Raw genomic sequence first — 23,791 nt, 5'->3', positions numbered from 1 at the left:
CGGCCCGGCCCACCGCAGCCTCGCGAGACCGCGGCGGGGGCGTGGCACCGGGGGCGGCGGGCGGCAAGATGGCGGCGGCGGCGGCGGGCGGTTGGCTGAGGAACTGCACGAAGGTGAAGCGGGGCGCCTGAGGGCGGGAGAGGGGTGGGTTCCCCGCCGTGCTGGGGTCGCCGGGCGCCTGAGGGAGCGGCGGGCCGGCGGTTCCGAGCTTGAGGGAGGGAGGGATCCCGCCTCGCCTTGCCTCGCCTCGCCTCTCATCTCCTGTCACCTCAGACCGCCGGTTAAGGCTGCCGAGGGGCCGCCGGTGGGGGCCGTGGGTGCGCGGCGCTTGCCGAGGAGGCCCCCGCGTCTCCGTTACGCGGCTCCCCGGTCCCGCCTGTGGGGACGAGGGCGGGCTCCGGGAGCCCGGCTCCCCGCCGGGGAAGCCGCTCGCTGGGGGCTCGGAGCTGGCGGGGTGCGGGGTCTGCTCGGCCGGTTCAAGTGCAGCTGTGCAGCGGGCTGAGGGTGGGTTTGGAAGGCCCTCTTCTCCTGTCTGGCGCTTGCTTTTTTTTTTTTTTTTTTTTGTATGGAGGGGTGGTATTAGGTAACTTCTTGTTAAAAAAAGTTCTTGCAAGTCTTGTGAAACGGCTTGTAGTGGGAGCAGCCCGTGGCAGATATGCCTGTGGGGAGGCAGCACAGTCCTAGCAGCAGAGGTGCTTTGATGTCTCCTTCGGTTATCTAAACAGACTTGTGGCACTGTAATCAAAAGACAAAGGAAACAAGCGGAAAACCTGGGTCTGTGCCGCACACACGCTTTTACTGTGCAGAGTGAGAAGGCGTGCTGGCCTGGGACCTCCTCCTGCAGCTTGTGGGTGTGTTGTGACAACTGAAGTAAAGAAAACCAACCCCATAAATGAGGGGAAGCAAGCTTCCAGTGATGGAGCTTCTCTGCTGAGAAGCAGGAGCTGTCTGGAAGATGGCTAGGACAGGTACAGGAGTGGAAGTCATCAAGGAAAGCCAGGCGAGCTTAGGAAAGTACATTGCTTTGGCCTTTTTTTATTTATATCTTAATGCTGCTGCCAGGTCCACCAGCATTAAAATCTCATTTTAGATTGTAAAACAAACAGTAGGAAGCCAAAAGAACCGATCTTTAAAGAGCTGAGGTGGAGGTAAGAATTGAGATAAACAGAAAAATCAATGTTATCAGCAACCCAGAAACCAATTTTCAAATACATGTGTTTAGTAGGGCAAGCAGTCTGAATCTTGTGGCAGCATAAATCACTACCTGACCTACAGAAAAAGAAGGGAAAAAAGCAGGGAAGCAGTATCAAAACATTTGAGTAACATACGTGCACTTTAAATAACTATCTGAAAGGTCATAATACTGTATGACTGTGTGACTTCTAAGACTAAAAATGTAAACAATAATGTAGTGACTTGATTATTTTTTTTAATCTAAATGTTGAAATAAAACATCATTTTTACACTGTGCTATTACTCTGGCATACCTGTTGGCTGCTGCTCTGTGTGTGGGTGTTGCTGATATAGGTCCCATCCCTTGGGGCCATCCTACTGGTTTTAAGACTTTTCAAGGTAACCTTGTTATGCATATTCCTTTTGCCCTCTAGCACCATCTCAACTGGGTATCAAACAAGCGTTTATCAAACCCTGTCTGCATATGTACGCGAAGGGTTGCCTTTGTTTCTCCTGCTGCAGTAGGACACTTTACCACTTTCAAGTGGGTTGGTTGCAGTGGAAGAGCCTCCGAGTGAAAGCTCTGGGGAGGGGAGAAAGCCTGGGGTGGTTTCTACTAAGGGGGAGGGAGGCTAAGTGAACGAAGGGACAGTTCCCGTGAGCACTAACTTTCTCAAAACCTTTGGCATTGTTGCCAAGAGTGGGCCTGCTATGGTGGCTGTAACCTGTAACAAACACTGAGCTCTTTACTGTGTTTCAAAGCTTCTACTTGCTAGCCAGGCATTTGGCAGGTCACCTCTGCCGATACAGCCCCATGTGCTTGTGCTTGACCTTGCTGAACTGTTTTCAATGAAATTTGTCCAGCTTCACATTTTCCTGAAAGCATATGAGAAAAATCTGTGGGGTTTTTGTGGTCTACAAGATCTGTACTTCCCACTTTGCATGGAGCAGAGTCCTCTGCATGTGTTTAGTGATGTGTTCACCTGCATGGTCGATAATTCTACATGCAAGTGTCAGGTGCCATCAAATTAAAGCAGAGGTAATCCCAGCATGCTACCAATTGTTTCAAAAGTACTGGCTTATTGGCTACTGAACGTACCTACTTGCAGCTTTTCAAAAAGTTTTGTATTCTTAAGAAGGCACTGTGTATTTTTCCTGACAGCTCTTGGTCAGTACTGGTGAAATATTCTCAGTGATTCATCTTTGGTTATGCCACCATGAAAGAAAAATGCTCTTTTCTTTGTACTTGGAAATAAAGTAGTGGAAGAAGCAGGAAGTATGTGTGATTTGTAATCCTACAACTGCTCAGGAAGCATACTGTGTTAAATATATATATATATATGTATGTGTCTGTGCATGCTCACATTTTTCCTTCTCAGACCTTGCTAAGAATATGGACTTACGCAGGAGGATGCTTAATGGTCTTGCACGTCTGGGTGTTGAGTGATCCTACCATAGCTGGATGTTCTGCGAATAATCCATTCCTGACTGACAGCTTCCAGAACATGGTTGCCTTGGATTTTATCTCTATTAAGGCAACTCCTGTTTTATTTTTCTGTGAAGACCTACGGTGGCTCCAGTAACTTAAGTCTTCATTTGAAAGTGTTGCAGCTATTGCTGATCATCCGAACTTTGTATTCATGAATCAGCCCCACTAATCAGTATTTGTTTTATGTGACCAGGGTTGTTGAATGTGAGTGAACGTTGAATATTCACAGCAATATTTGTTTTCTATATTGCCACTTCTTACTGGTTTTTTTGTTATGCATGACTGGTTGTGCAAAAGTCAGAGTTTCCTTACCGTAATAGACTTATGCATCTTGTCTCCAAGACAAAAAGAGTCTGTAGATCTGTTTTACATCAGTTCTTCAGCCAGGGAGATGACAAGTGTTGAAAGCCAACATGAAAGAGAGTGAATTATTAGAAGGATCAAAGGAATTTTTACTTCCTGACCCCAAAGTTTCTGCCATTTTTTGAGGAATGCTGCTATCACAGTGTGCATTGCAAAATTGTCCTGCATTCTGTGAGCTACATAGCAGTCTGGTTACGGCACAGCCAGTCAGTCTGCTCACTGTAGGGTTAAGAGTGTGTGCTGGCAAAAATGGATGTTGGCAGGCATATGCTCATATATACATTATGGCACAGCTGTGTCTACTGGGGGTTTGTGTCAGCAGTTGTCTTAGTAAGACATTAATATCTCCACACTTCAGACTGACAATAGCAATAGTGACAGATATCTGTAGCAAAGATCTGATCTGTAGACGTTAGCCACAGAATAAGTTGCGTTTTGGGAGCTGTGAGAGCAAAGCCATTTCTCTGTCTTGCCTCTTTTGAGATCAGTCAGTCGAACTGTGCTTCTTTTTTAATAGCGCTTTTCAGGAATACATTTTGCAGCAGTTTAGCTACTGTTAGCCTGTTACTTTTTAAGCCAGATCATATTCATTATGCTAACTTTTTTTAAAATCCTAAGAAATTATTCTGTTGTTGGAAAGTATATTAACTTTCAAACTAAACATGTTCCTTTCTAAAGCCTGCTGTTATCTACTTGAGTAAGTCTTTGAATGCTAAGTAGTTTATAGTTCTCCAAGGTACAAAATTAGTTACCTGTCACATTATCTATGTCCACCCACCTGACAATCACTATGCGTATCTTGCTCCCAAAAGCCACTGTCTGTTCTGTTCATTTGTGTGCCTTGTGCCACATATGCTTACCACCATTCCCCTTATAGTAAAATGCTCGTAATACCTCTGCTCTCTTGGTTGGGTAACCAGTGCTTCTTCATATCATTTGGAATTGTATATCGTGGATGAATGGGGAGAGTTTAAGCATAAATTACTCAATTTTAGTTCCTTCCTGTACTTTCTAAATATATCAACCAAATAAGACACATTAATTATTAGTTACATAGTACTATCAACATAATAACTGTAGGATTTAAACTAACTGTACAGAAATTTACAGAGGCATTCAAATGCCAGGGCTTTGTCTATGAAATGTGTGCTCATTCTGAAAATCATTGTGGTGGATAAGAACTCAGTTTGAATACAAAAATCTACGGTGCTGTTAAAAGTTGTGCCCTTTCACAGCAAAATACCAATAATCCAGATGAAGTGCTATCAGATTGCTTTAGAAACAAGAGTTGCTGGTCCCTAGAAAACCAGGGAGAAAGCTAAATCTATCATTAAAAGTTGACAGGTCTTCTGTAAAAAGCATTCTTAAGTCTATTTCACATTTACTCTTATCATATTTGTTAATGAAGATATTAATTCTATCAAAATATACACTTACTACTATGAATATTGCAGCAGACTTGCAAAATCATCTATAAAAATAAATACTATCAGCAGGGTTTATTTGCTTGTAAACACCAAAAATTGCTAAAATTAATGTTTGTGAATAGTTTGTAGCATAACATTGTGTTAGCAAACTTCCAGAAGGAAAATTGTTTGGGGTTGAAAGAAGAATAATTAAGGGATATTTTCTTTAGGACACTGGGCAGGGGTTATATCTTCTCAAAAACTTTCAGACTAGACTTTGAATGTAAGTTGTATTTCCTAATCATTTACTGAATAAAAACACTGGGTAAAATTGTGTATTGCTGTCTGTATACAAATACAAATTCTGTTAACTGTTTGCATGTTCTGTATTTGTTGTCAACAGCTGAAAAGAAATATGCCAGCATACTTGGCTCCTTGGAGAGCTTCTCCGTGTGTCTTTAGATCCTCCAAATCGGAACTCATGCCAAATCTAGCCAGTGATGGAGTTGTCTGTGCTCCGCTTCAAACATTCACCGAAGAGGAAACAATGCTGAAAAATATGGGTACCTATTATCTGTGTAGTTAAAATTCAGAAAGTCCAACTAGAAGGGAAATTTTAGCTTTAAAATTTCTTTTCATTATTTAATTCTAGTTAAATGTTGAGATTGCTGTGGGGGATTGTGCTTAATTTTAAAACTGCTATAGTTCACAAGAGAAAAACGTAATGTTCTTTTTCCATGTTACCATAGCACAGTTCCGCATACCACAGTGCAGTTTACTCTGCATAAATAAATATTAACTGTTTAAAACTTGCTGTTGCAGAAGTGAAGTTGCCTGGCATTGACTAGTGCCCTTTCTGAGGTGTTTAGTTCAGCTACAGTTAACTGCCCTGCTGGTTTTCAGAGATTTCAGGTATAGCCAGAACGGTGACAGATGTGATGTGAGTGTCTGCAATGAGCCAGGCTTGCACGAAGAAGACAGTGTTTCAGAAGGGATCCTCAGAGCAAAGGTGAAAGAGTGAGGACCTGCATATCTGGGAGAGAGCTTATAAAAGGCTCAGATTAAACAGAAACACTCATACAGGATTTTGTGCACTCAAAATAACATGCTTTAAAGCCTGAGACCATCTTCCCAAACTGCAGGTTTAATTTATAAAGAAATACGATACAGCTAATCAAATAAGGGATGTATTTGAAATATTTTACATAATTTTTTTGGTCAACCAATGTTACATAAGTGTTGCTGAGATGCTTTCAAAGATTCTGAATTTATAGGAAGTATTTGTTTTGGTTTAGAGAGTTGTAGATGAGTTCAGAAAGTAATTATAACTGAGCCTTGCGGCATATCACCTTGTTTCACTTGGGCAACTTTTTGTCCTTTTATTAACTTGTCTGGGAGAGTCAGGGAATACATTCATAACCTGTTAGAAGTACCACATTACTGTTATATTGATCTTTAAGTATTCTAACACTCTCCTTGCACTCTTTCTTTCTTCTCTTCATTACAGTGACAAAATTTGCTCAGGAACGAGTTGCACCTTTGGTGCAAAAAATGGATGAGAATTCGAAAATGGAAGACTCTGTAATACAGGGATTGTTTGAACAAGGGGTCTGCACACTTTTACTTAATCTTTTATTCAGAAAGTGAGATCATTTTATGAATCTAGCGGTGCATTTTTCAGATATTTAGATTAAAAAATTGAGAGCTATAACTCAAGTGAACTAATGAATCATTAAAAAATTTGGATTTATCAACAGCAAGGCAACTTTCTCTTCTTTTTTACTGCATTATCACTCTCCATCTTTTACTGTAATATTATTTTCATCTCTCCCGCTGCCGTACCACATTCTCCATCTTTGCTTTGAGTTTCTTGTCTTTCCCCTCTGCCCTTATTTTTTTTTTTTTAATTGGCTAAGTGTAATTGCGTAGAATGCTAGAATTGCCATGACTCCAATAAGCGTTGCTGGGAAAGGGTATCAGGAGTCCTCTGTGTCCTTAATGGGCAACCACAATGACTTGTGTTGCAGATATCCTGGTGTTCATTCCTGGATTCAATTTAGCCTTTCCTGCTATCAAACATAAAGCTTGTCCATGTTTAGAATGTCATTTTATACAATGACAACACTAAATATTAGACTTCTGTTGAGATTACAATTGTTCTGGAAATGGTAATCAAACTAGGGTGATGATTGGCCTGTATACTGGACACGTTATTTCTTGCATGAATTGACTGTCAGCTTCTGTGAAGAATTGTTAGTTTGTTTAGGGTATTGAAGGAAAACAGGTCTTTGGGGAAGGGTCTGGAAATACTTACGTTTTGTGGTTTTCATTTTAATCTCTTAAGTATCAGCTTGGACTAACAAGTTGTTGACAAGAACCAACAGATTGATCTATTTATGTTGCAGCTGATGAGTATTGAGCTTGGGGAAGAATATGGAGGAACTGGAGCTTCATTTTTTTCAATCATATTGGTGGTAGAAGAATTGGCCAAAGTTGATCCAGCCGTAGCTCTTCTATGTGAACTCCAAAATACACTAACAAATAAGTTGTTTACCACATATGGAACAGAAGAACAAAAGAGAACTTACTTGCCCAGAGTTGCTAAAGATACAGTGAGTCAAATTCTCACTTTACTAAACTATAATATAATTTTTAATAGTTAAGTAATGTTAGTGGGTGGGTTTTTTCAGTAACTAAATGGGTGACCGCAGCATTGGAAAATACGTGTGAACTTTCAAACACTGGTTAGAGCTGAGATGATATAGATAGGTCCTGTCGTCAGTAGCTGAGACGTAAAAGTGGAAAGGCATTTATTAGTTTCATTAAAATTTAATTTGCTGTGGAAAAGAACTTTGAAGCAGTTGACTTTGAGAGACGTGTAATTACACAGTGTTTCTATTCTTAATCTCCATATCTGAAACTTAGTTACTTTGATGCAATAGATTAAAATGTTTGAATTTAAGAGACTTGTGCTTGTTTATAACTATTTTTGTTGTAGAATTTGTTATACGTTGTGCCTATATTTTCAGTAAAAATTGAAATGAAATTTTCCCTTCAATTGACAGATAGGCAGTTTCTGTCTTTCGGAGGCTGGATCTGGCAGTGATGCATTTTCTTTGAAGACTCGGGCTGAAAAGAAAGGAGACTACTATATTATCAATGGCTCAAAGATGTGGATTAGCTTAGCAGAACATGCAGGAGTTTTCTTTGTGATGGCAAATACAGATCCATCCTTAGTAAGTTGCTAAAGAATAGATGCATTTCAGTGACAGCTGATGATGTATGAAACTATGGATTTTATATTAATAATCTGATGTTAAAGGTTAATATTCTTTGAACCTTTTCCTAGCTGACAGCAAACCTTTAAAAATATTTCCCAACAAAAACTGAGAACTTGCTGAGCAATTTAATAAATTCCTCCCACCAGGGAAAATAAAAATGTCAGAATCATAATTGCTTAGATGGAGAGCACAGCATGCATTTCTATTATTCTGAGTAACGGAAGAACAGATAGTCTTAAGTCTTTCCAACCCTTCTGACTTAACTGACAAGTTGCTGTTGTTGAAAGGCAAAAGAGAGCTTAGGCTACATGCACTGGAAAACTAACAAGAATACAACAGCAAAGTATGTTCAGGTGAAAAAATATGTAGCTGAATATGCATGTTTCAAGTTTTGTCACCAATTTGCGTATAGGTAGTCGATTCAGAAAAGTCAGCTGCAGGCTTTAAAATGTGCTATACCAATACGGTAGGGTAATAATCAAATACAAAACTAAATTGTTTAGAACTTTGATTTATTTTTTAAACTTCTTCCAATATCTCTTTCTTAAAAATTTAACTTGAAGATATTTATTTTTAAAATTAAAATTTCAGGTTTTGACTAAATAAGAAGAGAGGTTTTTCTTTCATTGTATTAAACAGTTGAACACCGTGTCACTTTCTGAATTTTTATTCATCTCTTCACAAGCTGGTGGGTGATTTGAGTACTACATAAAATGAAAATATATTTGATAAGCCAGTTTCTATATTTGTTAACTGCTGTGCATTGCCATATAATCTGGAGTTGTTTCTTCTGTATTAGTGTAACATTTTAAAAATATATAATACCTTGTCTGCTTGAAGTTAGAAATTTGCTTTTGAATATTCAAGAAGGAGATTAAAAGTCAATGCTGCTCAAAGATTAAATAACAGTTGACGTCAGTTTAAATGAGAGAACAGACCAGTGTAGAACTGTGTACTGAAACGTACACTCTGCAGTAGCAGCTCTCCTTTGGTGAGATGGGCTGTCATTGAGGTGAGATTGAAACAGCAGCCTCCTCTCTAATAAGAGGCAACTCTTTGAGAGGAACCACAGGACTTTTCCTGCCTCTCAGTGTTACCCGCATAGTGAGAAGAGGTGCTGTGGACTTTAGGGACAGGAAGAGATGGAAACACGGCCAGAAACACCTCGCAATTTTGTCTGTAGTATGTTGCATAAGAGACGCTACTGTGGTTCTGGCTGGGGGAAATGCTGAGGGAGCAAGAATGAGTGGTGGAAAGGAGAGAACTGGGAATAAGAATTACATGGAGAGAAAAATAGAAAGTGACAGCTATCAGGAATCACCGTTCTGTACTTCAAGAATCTAGTTTAAGGTGTCAAAGATACGAAGATTGTAAGCCTGTATGTAAGAGATGCCAGAATTTAGATTGGGTATACAATCTATGTGTTGTCACTTGCATTATTTAGTGACCTGTCCAGATCATTATCTGAATACCAAATCAACTCTTGGAGCTTTTTGATAACAATCATAATGATTTCAGACTACTCAATTATATTCCCACTGCCTCTCTAAAATGAAGAGACAGTGGTACCAATGTTCTGAAAACTGGAATCACAAGGAGAATGTGTGCACCAATTCTGGGTGTTAGATTAGGTCTGTTAGTATTTTAACAATTTTGCTGCACTTTGAATATTCACGCACAGTTCCCAGTGACGCCAGTCTCATCAGTCAGTGCTCTTACTTTGGAGGACCTTAAAAGGAAGAGTATATATGCAGCATTCCATGAGAAAAGTAGCTGAAGTAATTAAGCTTATGTAAAATCTTGCATCCTATAGAATCATCTGACAGATGGGTTTAGAGCCATTACTCATTTGACAACTTTACTCTAAAGGTACCTGATGTCTTCTTGCAGTCCGTTGTTTGCCTGTGACATACGTTCCAACAGCAAGCAGTAGCTTCACTGCACAGCAATAACTTGCTTTCCCAGTGATTTCCATTATAGACAGGCACCACAGTCCTGTCTGTTTCGTTTATGTAATACCAGTCCCCTGTCTTATCAAGAGAACTTTTAATGTTGTTCTGATTATGTTTTCCACGTGGAATATTTTAACAGGAAAGTATCTCTGGCCTTTGTTATGCCATAATTAGCAGACATAGAGGGAACAGATGATGGTGCCAGTGTTTTATGTAGTAGTATAGTATTAAGCAGGTGTATAATTTCAGTAGTGGAATGAGATATTTAGACCACCATTTGGTGATATTAGTATAAAAACCAGTTCTTGATTATTTTTTAATTCATCCTAGGGATACAGGGGAATTACTTGCTTCATAGTAGATCGTGACACAGAGGGACTACATGTGGGGAAGAAGGAGGACAAGCTTGGAATCAGAGCGTCTTCTACCTGCCCAGTAACATTTGAAAATGTTAAGGTATTGTAAGTTGTTTAGCTATTGAAGCATAATTTGTGTATAATTGGAACTCGACTACATATAAGGAAAGAATGTTAACTAAATTCCTAGTATATTTTTTTTCTTTAGACATACTGATTGTTTGGCATATTTTAACTTTTTCCTCCCTATTCTTTCACAGAAGTCTTGGGGGGGGGTTGGGTTTCTTAAATTTTGATACAGTTTTTCTAAATCATCAGTTTATAATCACATGTAACAGAAAATATTCTAATCAGATATTCTAGGAATCAAATGTCTGGTTTATGTTTTATGCCTTCACTTATGAGGAACATTAAATAAAACATGTACATTGATTCACCTGTGATCCATACCAGCAGTTGCAAAGCAGAATAGAAGAGGAATAATTGAGTGGTTTTATTCTTTAGGTTCCTGAGACCAATATCCTGGGACAGGTTGGACAAGGCTATAAGTATGCAATTGGAATGCTAAATACTGGCAGAATAGGTATCGCTGCACAGGTGGGTAATTTTGTTTAATACTGAATACAACCAGTATATAACTTTGAATTTGGATTGACCATTACAAAATATTTAAAGTTAATAAGAATAAACTTTAGAAAATACTTTATTAAAAACTAAATTGCCACTAGATGTCACTATTCCTGTATCTAAGTTACAGTAAAATACTAAAACAACTGTAAATGGTAAAATTCTCCTTCAGTGACATAACCAATAGATTTAGAAAACATTAAATGGCAATTAGTTTGTCTTTGGTGGTTAACTTATTGCTACTGAAATATATCAACATTTTTATCTTCCATTATGCAAATTTATTTTACAAAGAAAGCTAGGTTTGGAAAATATAACATACTGAAATGTTTAATATTAATACTTCCAGCTGTGATTGTATGGGATTGCCAAATGTGACCTTATGCTAACTGATGTTTTCCCAACAACTTATTTTTAAAAGTCAACTTATTTTTAAAATAAATATGTTTTTTTAATAGCAGAAGTGTCCTAGTTCATTGTTGTGTTTGAAAATTGCACCTTATGGCATCTTAGGAGAAAATATTTGCTGACCTTGGAGTTATTTCAAAGTGTTGTATTTTGTTGTAAACTCAATTTGGATCTCAGATTGCTGCTGATTTCACTGGAAATCAGGCTCAGCCCTATAATAAAATGACTTATGACAAGTTTTTATATTTTTAATTTACTTTTGAAAGTAATCTTTTTTTTGTTTCTACTTTGTTGTGGATGTAATTGTGCTGTATAGGGTGTAATATGTTTATAGTACCAATCTCCCTTATCTTTTGCCCAAGTTTGCAGACAGACCAGAAGTAATCATCCTCATGAAGTTTAGACTTTCCACATGGCAGTATACTATGCTGCTAAATGGGTTGGCTTTTACATCATTCCTACAGATTATCTGTGATTAAGCTTCATCTGATATGGCATTTAAAAACTAGGGCTGTGGGCCCCATTGTTCCCATAGATATAAATAATATAGAGGCTCTGGCAGTAAAATACATGGTCTGGATTTTACTTTTAATTACTCCAAGTTACAGTTATAACCTAATTAAAAGGTAAGGTCAGGTAGTTGTTATATCTTAGTTACTACTTTCGTGGCACCTTCAAATGAAGAGAAAAGGACTTGAGTGGACAAGAACAGCAGTTCTAAAGCCCTGTAGGATTGGATTTAGTTTTGCAGTAGTAATAGTTTTAAAAGATAATGAACATCTTATAAAATGTAATTGTGGCTGTGAAAACAGTGTCAGGTAGTTTTAGTGCAAGGTAGCTGCATATATTGCTACAGGTGCTGAAGTTGATATACTTGGTTTGTCTGTATGAGTTTATATGAGAAGGCAACAAATCTGGTAATACAGCTGATTAGCAGCAGACTGTATTATGTTCTTTTCCCACATACTCATTTTCCTGTGTATTGTGTCTTTTTTTCTAGAGCCTTAAATGATTAAGGAGTAGATGTCTGAACCCAGTCAGAGTCATGTTTTTACCTTCTTGGGGCCCTTGGCTTTCAGCTTAATATGTGGGTCTATCAAAAATACCCATACACTATTGTACATCATTAAACATATTTTAAACTGCTTGATATGACAGCTGACTGCCACGTTGTAGTATCCCATCTTGACTTAGAAAAGTTTTATGAGATTCCAATTTTACCATATACTGTTACCTTGCTTTTTGATAGTTCTTCATGCCATTCATTCCTCCCCCCCCCCCTTTTTTTTTTAACTTCTCTGATGCTTCCCCTAATCTGATTTCCTATCTTTGTTTTTCCTAGGAAAGAAACTAGGTAGAAAGAATGCGTTCAGGTGAATGGTAGTTATGTAATGAAACCAACTGATCTTATTTACTAATAGCTATATATTCCAAGATATATGAAAGGCAGGGTCCTTTCTTTACTGTCTTGTTTGGAATGGAATATGCTTCTTAAAATTGGTAGTTAAAAAAAAAAGTAAAACTAGTTTGCTTTCCAGATTTCATAATGTTTCCTTAGGCTAACAAATCAGACACTAGTGTAGATGTGAGTTACTTCTTTGTAAATGTTTGTATGTAGTTTTCCCAGATGTTATCCTCCAAGATAACAGTTGTGTTTTGCTGTCTTTGCTGCCAAGTGAAGAGTGCATGTGAAGAGACAATGGGTCTTCTAAAATTGTTCTGTTGAGTTGGGTTTTTTTCTCAAAAATGCTGGAACAAATGTTATCTCTCCTTCCACTATACTAATTTTCCAACTTCTGAAATAAATTGCTAATTCTGACAGTCTAGTGTCTTCTATAAAATGAGAAATTATTTTGATTATGAAAATAGCTTTGAATAATAATCCAAATTATTTTTCCTTTAATGGCATAATGTAGATCTATAGATCTTTAGTTTACAGTAATTTTCCCGTGTAATTAAGAATTTTGCCAGAAACACTTAATATTTGTGCAACCATATTTGACCTATAACATCTGTTCAAAAATTAGTGATAGTGTTTTCAGAAATATTTTGCCTTTAGTAAGAAAGTTTCTTTCAGGAATGGAATAGTATGGAATAGGCTTATTCCTCAAAATTTGGGGTTTTTTTTTGTCCTAACTAGCCTCAATATGTCTTATTTCTTACAGATGTTAGGACTGGCACAGGGGTGTTTCGACCATACAATTCCCTATACAAAGGAGAGAGTCCAGTTTGGGAAAAGCGTATTCGATTTCCAGGTACTTGTTAATGAACACATGGGAAGTGTCCTCCAAGAGAGTAGTAGTTACCACAGTAGGTGAAGTCAGTAAAATGAGTAATCTGATTTGCATAATTTGTGCTCCACCTTGTGTCACGTCTCTACTTCTCAATATTTGAGAATTTTCCAGAAGAATTTTGGATGACCATTCATCTGCCACGTAAAATATATAAATTCAGTGCTATGTACCTTTGCAAGTACCGTAGAAATCATTTAAAACTTCAAAACATTATTAACATAACTCCTTTTACTTGATAATATATTCACTGCCTTTGAAAATAAGATACCTGGAACTGCTTTCTCTTCTGATTTTAATATCACAGTATGTTGAATGTGTTCCAGTTTTTATACCCTTTCATGAGGTGTAGGGGAAGGCCTTTTTCTGGAGACACTAGAAATTATAAAAAGATGAGGAAAACTGATTGAATTATTAGATTTCCTGTGTTATACAAAGACATTTAGTTTCCGTGATAATATCTGTATCTTAAAACGAAAAAGACTCTTTGTTGCAAAAATGATGTATAGTTTAATAAGGAAGATATATAATTGTAATTACTATAGTCATTTTCTTGTTAAAAGAAACCTACATCTCGGCTGAAGAGAAGGAACATTAGTACTACTCATAATTTATACAAATTTTAGGAAGCACCCACAGATATTTAGGAAATTATTGGAACTGCATCTTTTGAATGGGAAATGGAATTTATAATTGCTGAATCATTTTGTTATTTTGACCTGCATTTATATTTTTGCAAATTTTAGGGAGCAGTGTTAATGTTCTAATAAGGTGAAAGATTTCATTGTGGTTTAGGACCAAGTTAGGCTACTAAATGTTCGTTTTCAGTCGTCATGTTTGGGTCTCCTTAAATAAACCTATTCTTTTGTAATACCTACTACCATTTAGATGTCAGGTCCATCACCTTTTTCCTTCCCTTTGAATTCATTCATCAGTCATGTCCTCTATACTTTAATGCTGATCCTAACTCTTGTCTCATGGCTATGGAATATGGGAAGAAGTGGTTGTCACCTTGCTAGTTCTCCACTTTATTTAAGAGCTACTTTTTTGAAGTCTTTCTTGGTTAAGCTCATCAGGGAACTAGACTTGTTAATGTATGAATGTTCTCAATAGACAGCCGCAAAATAAAAATACAGGTTTGACCTACGCGTGTCTCTGCAGTGCTGAGGAGAATGTTAAGATTTGGCTGAAATTTGCCTTGATATTCATGGGTGCAAATAGGTTCCTGTTGAATCCTCCTGTCCAGCCAGTCAGGCAAGAAGTTCCCCAGTACTCCTGAATCCAAGAAGAAGGAAGGAGAAAATGGGAGTGCAGTTCGTAAAAGGACTTTGGTGGCCCAGAGGTTTTCCAACATCGATGTCATAGATGCAGAGACATGCAGAATTACTAGTCCATCTAGATTTTGTATTTTTATTTTAGAGTGTAGGTATGTTCCTTGGTGAAAAGAATGGTTCTTGCTAGAAATTCCAGTTGAGTACTAGGTACCGGTTCTGTCTGACTTGCAGCGTGCTTATTACAGGGGATGCAACATCAGATAGCTCAGGTGGCCACACAGTTGGAGGCAGCGAGGTTGCTGACCTACAACGCAGCCCGTCTTGCAGAAACAGGAAGGCCATTCATAAAGGAGGCCAGCATGGCCAAATACTACACTGCTGAGGTAACTTACAGTCTCTTTATTCAGTGGATTTATTTCACTGCTGTTTAAAAGTTTCTTCTGTTACTGAATGTATAACTTTTAATTCATGTTTTGCTGTGAGATCTGTGGGTGTACTTTTACCTTGTTCCTCATTCTCAGTCCGTGTACGGAGTGTCAAGTAGGCCACTAAAGAATGAACTGCTCACTCACCTAAATAAAATTTTGAAAACCAAGCAACAACATTAAAAGAGAAAGTGAATTAGTATTTTCGCTCATCTAGAGAGATTGCATTTTCTCAGAATTCTCTTTTTGTGGCTAAAGAAGTGGCATGGTGAGACTTCATTTGTGACCGTTTCAACTCTGCCAGTCACAACTGTGGGTCTCAATATGATTCAAAACTGGATTGCTTCTGCCTCTGTTTAATTGCTGTCTTGCATACCACTGCTAGTCTTTTTCATAGCGCAGCATGTGAACTGTTGCAATAATGGTTATTGAATTCTTGATGTCCTCTGATTTAGAAAAATGTCATTTTTATTCTAAAATAACTTGCATAAATAAGATGAATACAAAAATATCAGTCCTTCCTCTTCCCACTTTTTCTAGTAACTGCTTTAATTACTGTTTTGTTTTTACTTTAAATAGCCACAAAGAATAAAATTTACTACCACCTGCATGAAGTTTAATCCTGAAAATGTAACTCTGAAACTATTTTCATAGGTTGCAACACTGACAACTAGTAAATGTATTGAATGGATGGGTGGCGTTGGATTCACAAAAAATTATCCAATAGAAAAGTACTATCGTGACTGCAAGATAGGTGAGTGAATAGTTTCTTAACAAGTATTTCTTGTAGCATTAGTGGTATTAAAGTTTGGGGATGACTGACCTGCTAGTTTTTTAAGATATTTTTTTCCGTGAGACTGTAATCAACACTGATTCAAAGGCTTGGATATAAGAAGGTAAATCTTTAGGTGTAAATACCTGTGTATGTAAGGCTAGTTAAAATGTTTAATTAGATACCAATAAAATACAGAGACACACATTGTGTCCCATTCTGTTAAGAAAATTCCAGTTCAAAAAAATTGAAAATACTTTCTTCAGCTTTAAGATCTGAATCTATGTGGAGTTTTAGTTTCAAGACTTCCTTGTTTACTAGTATAATTCTTGGGCCTAACAGTTTGACATTTCTAACAATATTACCCTTTGACTTTTATTGCTGATAGCATTTGTAAATACTTAACTTTTGTTGGTTATTTAGGAATTGCTTTTCAGGAAAGCATCTTGTCATTATATTGTACCAGCAGAAGAGTATTTTAATTGTTGCAGATAATAAAATATGAACATTTATGTAAATAATTCTGTTTCTAGAACTTGCTCAGTAAAGCATCACTTCATAATTGTAAATGTTCTGACTGGACTGTTAGAACAATATCTTGGTCTCTCTTCATATACTCACTGTGGTTTTATAGTCTTCTAATTTATTTTCTTCTGATTTCAGGTACAATATATGAAGGAACTTCAAATATCCAGTTGAGCACCATTGCAAAAAGCTTAGCGCAGGAGTACTGAAACCATAAGCACTTCTTGACTGTTAGCAGAAATTATTTCCCTGAACATTCATTGTGAATTGCATATTTATTTGTAATTATAAAAATCATTAATGACATCATAAATAAGAATACATCATCAGAGATGAAATCATAAGGAAAACCATGAATTCCCCATTTCAGGACAGTGAGTGTGTAATTCATATGAAATCGTGAATTCCATGTTCAAATCCAAATCGTGGGTTAAAAGTATCTCCTTCTGCCTGAGAGACTTCTAAGCCAACCCATTGGCTGAAATTTTTTTGCTGCCTTAGGTTATGCAAGCAGTGTATCTCCACTTTGAGATTTCAAAGTGAAAACAAAAGAAGCCAAATCCTTGGCTTGTCTGGTGTGAAAGGTTCTGTTAAGCCACCTGGGAGAAAGGACTTTACACGTGCAACAGAACTGTTGCATGGCGTGAAGCTGCTGTTCGTTCGTGATGCCCTTTATTAGCATGGGGTACAGGAGAGGTATGTGGAAAGAGATAGAAGCGATGGTTTCCTCTCTCCCAGGTGGAGCGATGTCTGTGGAGCTGCTGTAATTGGAGTAATTTTTATAGCAGCCCTTAGTGTGTTCTTAAGTATATCTTGGTAATTAAGCCCTTCCAGCCCCAATTTGTAGTACTGAAAGGTGGATATTATCTACCTCCCTTTCCAGCCTTCTCAGCTGTTAAGGGTTTTAATCTAAGAGGTTATTTATAGTTCTCCTTTCATAAAAGGTTGAGTTGAAATCTTTGTGAAATGGCGTTAAAAAAGCTCTAGTAGTTCTGCAAAAAGACAGAGATATAAGCTAGGTAATAGGAATGCTGTGATACTACCTCACAGTGGCCTTTCCATGTTCAATGCATTTTATAAACTTTAATCCTCAGAGCCTTCCTGGGAGTTAGGGAGGGACTGTTAATTTGCAGCCTAGAAAACTCCCTCATGGAAGTTAGTGGTTCCCTAGCAAAGTTTTTTTTCCTTTTAAGAGAAAGAAGGGGGGTGGTTAAGAAGTATTTGCTTTTTTATCCCTCTTTGTTTACTTTAAAATTAGACATTTTATTTACGGCAGAAACCTCTTCAGTGCTGGAGAACTAATTAACAAAGAATCAAGAGATGGAAAGCTTAATATATGAAAAATCATTATAATTGCTGTAATTGCCAATTTGTTTCAAGTGTTTTGGGGAGGGAAGGATTGGTTTTCTGGTTTTGGCTGACCTAGAAGTATCTCATTTTTAAAGCTTGCTAGTCACTGATGATTCACTTTGAGTGGAGCTTAGACTGTGACAGTCTGAGACTCCTAAAGGATTTTGCAGCAAAACTAGGGTAAATGACACTTAACAAGTATGATTTTGTAAAACAAGCAGACTGCAGTGCCTTATACACAGAAACAAGCAAGGAGGAAAAGCACTATTAAAAAGTTTTCTGACTTTCTGTCAGCTTGAAAGGGAAGTAACTACTTTAGTGAATTAATCCCCCCACATACACGCTTTGTCTGTTGATAGGCAAAGAATTAATGTGGTAATTATCCTTATGCCAATAAAAAAAGCCCCTCCCGTATCATTTTGATCAGCAGCTTTGAGATTTTCAAAAATACAAGAGTAGGAGGGTGGACTGGATGATTTCTGAAGTTTTCTTCTAGCATTATTATTACTATTATTATTATTATTAATGCATTTTGGGTTGTTTGCAGGCTTTCTTTCAGCTGAATTGAAATGGCTGGGGAGATTGTTAGACTAGAATTAAGACTACAGACACCACAACAGTTAACTACAGTTGTTCTGCTCAACATAGTCTATCTGTGAGTCTAAAATGATTATAACCATACTACAAAATGCTTGCGTTAATGTTAATCAACGTGTGATGAGTTGTGCTAATGTGAGGCAGTCCCTAGCTGCTGTAGTTCAGCCTGCTTTGCTAACACGAGTGTCAGCAGAGATCAGGTTTTGATTCATACTTTTTAATAGGTCTCCTAGTTTGAGATACTATCTTAGCTTGGTTTCTGTAGTTTTCGTGAGGCTAGGAAGTGAGTGGCAATACTTAACTGACTTAATATAACGCTAAAAGCAAACGCTTTGTGGAGGAAAGTGCAGAGCTCTTTGAAGGACTGTTAAGGGCTGGATATCCAGGATTATGTAAAAGGACTGTCTCTTTGTGTAGAACTGTGTCAGGTATCCATTTGTAAAAGTAATCAGGAAAAAATCAAAATAATGTGATTTCCTACAGTCTGAACTCGGATGCCTTAGTCCAGTAAACAACCTGAAAAGCCTCATCAGCTACTCAACAGTTCTTCTCAGAAAAGCAAGGTCAAGCCTTTAACTAATGTTACAGCTGTAAATATTTCACATCTCTCAGTTCGGTATGCTGTATTCTATACACAATGACTTTTGAAAGAAATGTATGTATTTTATTTGATTTTTGTCTACAAAATTCTGTGGAGGAATATGTGCACAAATTAATTACAACCACTGAGTTTCTTTCATTGTTGTTTTAAAAGGGCACGTACCACTGTGGAGAGCATTAGCTATTCTGGTCGCTGATTCTGGGAAGGGTTAACTTGTTTTATCCCCTTAAGTCTGATTCCATTGCTGCACTAAACGCAGATGCTGGTTTAGCAATAAGATGTGCTGTGCTGTTGTCCAGGAGCTGTTAAGAGCTGCTTGCGCTCCCCACCCCCTGTTCTGTTTGGGACAAGCATTTATGGATTGTCATAAATTGCATTTCTACATTTGGCACTGTGGGCACAGGACTGTTGATGGTGGCTGGCCGCACCAGTAGGTGTAGGGCTGCAGAGCTGGCGTTGTGAATGCTGTGAGGCTTTCTGTGCTAATGACAGTACTCAAAGCTGCTTTATACTCAATATGTATTTATATTACTGAGTTTTCCCTTTATATGCCCATAGTCAGCCCAGTCAATTTAGTCTATTGCCCTGGAACAGCATCTTCAGTATTAAATGTTGCATCTGGGCTTCCCCAGTTAGAAGAAAAGACCTGTATTGAGAATGTATTAAAAAGTGCCTGAATTCGATATTTGACTTGATGCATTGCTAATCTTGTGTATCAGGTTATGGTTCTCTAATAATCTGTCATTTTAAATTTTTCCCAGGTCTTGCAATTTTTGCACTGGGAGAGCATAACTGTATCATCTTTCAGGTTTCTTTAGTTTTATTCTGGTTTGTGATGAAGGTCTGAGGCAGATTTCCTCTGCCTTTTCCAGAAACAGAAAGGTTTAATTGCTACTTGGGAAATACTCAAATACAACATTTTATATGATGTTTTCTGTGCTGTTGTTCTTTCTTCCATATATTCTTTTCCCCGTATAAAGATTGTGTTAGAAAAGGCTTACGTGAAATATGAAGTAATTGTTCATTGGGAGCCTTTTGCTATGTAAAGAATTTTCTAATTAACACGTTAAAGCGTTTCCATTTGGAAACCTTTTGGTGAGAGAGTTCTTTCATTTCAAGTTCTTCGTACCAAGCTAAGCTTGATTTGAAACACAGTCTGCTTCGAAAGCAGCTGTTTGACTTTCCTGAGCTTGCTTATTGGATACATGAAAGCTGAAGAAATGTTTTTCCTCAATCCCCAAATGTATTAGTGTACCAATATGATAGATCTTCTCCTACGAGAATTACGTGAAAGTGGTTAACAGCTACCACAAATACTTCATAAATATTTACCTGTTACATTATCACTGTGCAAACTGTTGGCAGAGGCACAAATCAAGTGAGAGCTGACGGGCAGATGAATATGTATTGTACAACTCCCAAAGAATTTTCACACAATTTGTTATTTTATGTTGTATTGAAATACAGTCGTTGCAGAGCATTTTGCAAGGAGTTGTCTTCTCTGAAGTGTGACTCCTTGGTCTAGGTCCACGTGAGGGGACATGGCTAGAAGTCTTACTCTTCTGGATTTGACTGTCTAGAGTTACGTACTGTGGTTGATTGTACACACAGGTGAGAGGATGCAAGAGTTCTTTCCAAGTCCACACCAGAGACAGTCAAACAGCAATGCATAGTGAATCCAGAGTTCCAGGCTAACGAATAGGATTTACAATCATTATTTCAGTTAAATATGCCAGTTGTAAGATCAGTTGCTATAATTAACAAAGTCTAGCTTAGCGGCATTGAGGGAATTTCTCATTATCTGATACTAGAGACATTATTAAGCTGCTTTGAAATCTTGGCATTTATGATCCTCTAAAAATATTCTGTTCGTGTGCAATAACTGTCTAATACTTGAGGTAACTAGAACTAACCAGTGTGTTTCCTAATAGCTTGTTTCATAGATCAGAGCATTCAAATGTTGATTCCTGTTGGTATATTAATGTTCAAAAGAACATGCAATGTACAATGTAACTTTTTTTTTGATAAAATGTTTTTAAATATAAATCAAAATATGTACAGTCTCAATAGGCAGTAATACCATTTTTATATATTCTTCTGTCTTTCAAGATCATTTGGATTTACATCTTTCTGAAACTGTTCTTCCTCCGTGTGTGTCTTAGTAGCTGTAGAGCTACTAATACTGGAGGTCTATACATATTAAAAAATCTCAAGGTGACTTCACAAAAGATCCTATAGAAAAAGCACTCCCCACCTGACAGAAAACTGTGTCTCAATAGCCAAGTAGCCAGCACTTTCAGAACTGGATTTATTTAATATACACAATGAGGACTTCTGAACACACAGAAAAACTTGTTCATCAAACATTTTGCAGGGATCTCTGAAGAAAGGAAAGCTATTACAAGCTGTAACCACTCTCTTACATTAAAAAAGAAATCAAATGGCAAGAGGAAAACCTAAAATAGAGCAATAAATCCCCAGCTTCCACATTGCTAGTTTGTGTACTTGGGGGTCACCTAACCAGGAAATTAGCATATATGAACTGAAATTAAATTCTGCTCTCTAACTAGCCAGACCTGGAGGTCTTACAATCTGTTTGAAGTGTTACACAAACCATTGTCACAATTAGTGACAGTTTTAAAAACATCTGCTGTAAATCGCCAGATAAAGCAGGGCTGGAGTGCTTTGGGTATGCTCAATAGAGAAGTCAACTTGCAGACATTAGCAGGACTTAAAATGAGCTTTAGTTCATCTGTAACAATGGCTGGAGGGTCAAGGTGGGAAAGTGCTAATCGGTGGGAAGAGCTGAAACAGAGCATTACTGCTTGTTTGGTTTAGAGCCAAATGCAAGCTGGCAGATAAGAAATGTCTTAATGTTTTCCAGCTATGAGATGACTTTCTTTCCTAGTGTAGAGAGAACGAAGGGAAGAGCAGAGCTGCAGTATGATGGGTTCATGTTGAGTTTGTATCCCCTGCCTCTCTGGATCCCATAAGTTTGATTGATTTGGTTTTAGGAAAGTTTCCGTTTTGGAGCCTGCAGAAGAACTCTGGTTGGGTCTCTACTGCATAGGACACAAGAAGCTCTGATACACACATCTAGAGCTGATGTTCTCCTGGTTGAGGGGTTGTTTCCTGCCTTCTCTTAGGAACATTCAGCCAAGACTTTTAAAGGATGACCCACCTGTCAGAGGAACAGAATAATTTTCTGATCATCCTTTTCATCACATTAAGTTTGCTGCAAGTCTCTTGGATATTTTTGGCCTGAATTGTTTTGTAGGACATGCTGCAAGATTTTTCTATTCACTGATATGCATCCTAAAGATGCAAATTAAATGCAAATTTTTCAATATAACCAGAGCAGTCATCCAATTTTAATTTGATACTGTGTCACTGAGTTTTTCTGCCTTTGTTCAGATGGTACCCAAAGACATGATAATTACATTTTAGAAAGACACTAGCTTCTCTGGAGATTTTTTGTTTTTCTGTAGGGACATAAAAATACAGAGTATGAAAGGTGAAGAGTCCCAGAAGCTGCAAACGTTATTTATGCTAAAAAGTATTAGCTGATATAACTTTATGGAATCACTGTATCATGCACCCAACACCGGCTAACGGACCAGCTGAAGCGAAAAAGCCAACTTTGAAATGATACTAAGTTGTAGGCACAATGTTTTACTTTTTTTTTGCGTTTTATCTCATAGAGAACAGCTTTGTGTCAACTCTGCTAAACTGACCTAAAAATAATCGAGGAATAATTCAGAAATTAAAGTTAAGATTCTGGGAATGTAGTTAAATACTGAAAAGCTCCATAGAACTTGTTTTGTTAATGGAGCTGTTGAAAATATAGTTGGTATGGAGCGAATGTGTTTTAGTGCAAAAGCTGATGCTGTTTGTTTTAGGAAAGAAAACGCTAGACATTCCGTACCCGAGATGGAGGATGTTTACATGCCAAATGCAGCATTTGCTGCAATTGTTCCCATAAGAATTGAGGCGAATCACTTTTTTCAGCTTAGGTACTTTCTGAACTTTGAAAATGTTTTGTGACTCCCTATTACGTACTAGAAGATGGTTATATGATATGAAGGCTGTATTTACGTTCATAGTCTTGTTTTCCCCATGTTCAGAGAAAAATTCCTTATGTTCCATTGTATGATTTTTACCAAAGACAAACTGTTATGCTCCCTTCTTAAATTCCAAATTACTTAAGTCTTCTCAATGTCTGTCCAATCAAGCTTTAAAAAGAAAATAATTTTCTCAGTTTAATTGGAGCAATGTCTACATTTGATTGATATGGCTGGTTATTTTGATTGTTGCTTGAATAATAAAAGCTAGATTCAGCAAGCTGTTTGTCATTAAATATATTTGCCTGCCATGCAGGATTCACAGTTTCCAAGGTGGGTCCAAAGTAAGGTGCAGCATTAGGTCTTCCGTTTTATGCTAGAAGTATTTTAGCTCTACTGTAGTTTGACTTCAGTAATTCAATTTGCAGAGATAAACAATTCTCTGGAGGTAATATAGCTTGTCATTATTTTATAATTATTTAAAATGTGCCTTGTTACCCTTGTGTAAGAATCTGGGCTGCAAGACAGTTGTGGTTGTCCTCTAATTCTTCAAGGGGCTGACACAGCACTGGGTTAAAGCACCCGATGATCTGGTGTCTCAGACCAGTATAATTTAATAGCCAACCTTCTTTGTACGGCTGCTTCTATTTAGAAGTGTCCAAAAATCTTTTTTTTTTTTTAGATGTAAAAGCCTTCTGGCACTGAAGTACATCTATTTCTTGACTGAAACATATCTGCTCTATGCTAACCTCATTATCCAGGAATGATTTCTAGAAGAGGAAGTGAAGAATAATTAAATCATTCCTAACTGAAGGAAATGCTTTGCAGAACTATGCAAAT

At 37.6% G+C, this 23,791-nt stretch overlaps 1 protein-coding gene across 7 annotated transcripts in view; it reads left to right on the top strand.

Annotated features, from left to right (window-relative positions):
- The first annotated feature begins 41 nt into the window (after positions 1–41).
- Positions 42–23,791, top strand: part of ACADSB (acyl-CoA dehydrogenase short/branched chain) — a 28,132-nt gene continuing 4,382 nt past the window's right edge. For 2 of the 7 annotated variants that reach the window (XR_005933543.1, XR_005933542.1), the window contains exons 1-11: positions 64–113; positions 4,832–4,994; positions 5,939–6,039; positions 6,837–7,043; positions 7,497–7,667; positions 9,995–10,120; positions 10,525–10,617; positions 13,221–13,310; positions 14,866–15,003; positions 15,700–15,799; positions 16,481–16,716. Coding sequence is in view for 5 of the 7 variants with exons in the window: in XM_030030202.2 (XP_029886062.2) it covers positions 69–113; positions 4,832–4,994; positions 5,939–6,039; positions 6,837–7,043; positions 7,497–7,667; positions 9,995–10,120; positions 10,525–10,617; positions 13,221–13,310; positions 14,866–15,003; positions 15,700–15,799; positions 16,481–16,551 (1,305 nt within the window). In the remaining 2 variants the exon portion in view is untranslated. Of the gene's footprint in view, positions 114–725; positions 1,001–4,831; positions 4,995–5,938; positions 6,075–6,836; positions 7,044–7,496; positions 7,668–9,994; positions 10,121–10,524; positions 10,618–13,220; positions 13,311–14,865; positions 15,004–15,699; positions 15,800–16,480; positions 22,266–23,791 lie in introns of those variants that run through there. The other 5 variants (XM_030030200.2, XM_030030202.2, XM_030030201.2 and 2 more) reach the window with 5 other exon arrangements.

The sequence above is a fragment of the Aquila chrysaetos genome, chromosome 11 (assembly GCF_900496995.4).
Source record: "Aquila chrysaetos chrysaetos chromosome 11, bAquChr1.4, whole genome shotgun sequence".
Classification (NCBI taxonomy): Eukaryota; Metazoa; Chordata; class Aves; order Accipitriformes; family Accipitridae; genus Aquila; species Aquila chrysaetos.
This window is presented reverse-complemented; position numbering and strand designations above follow the sequence as displayed.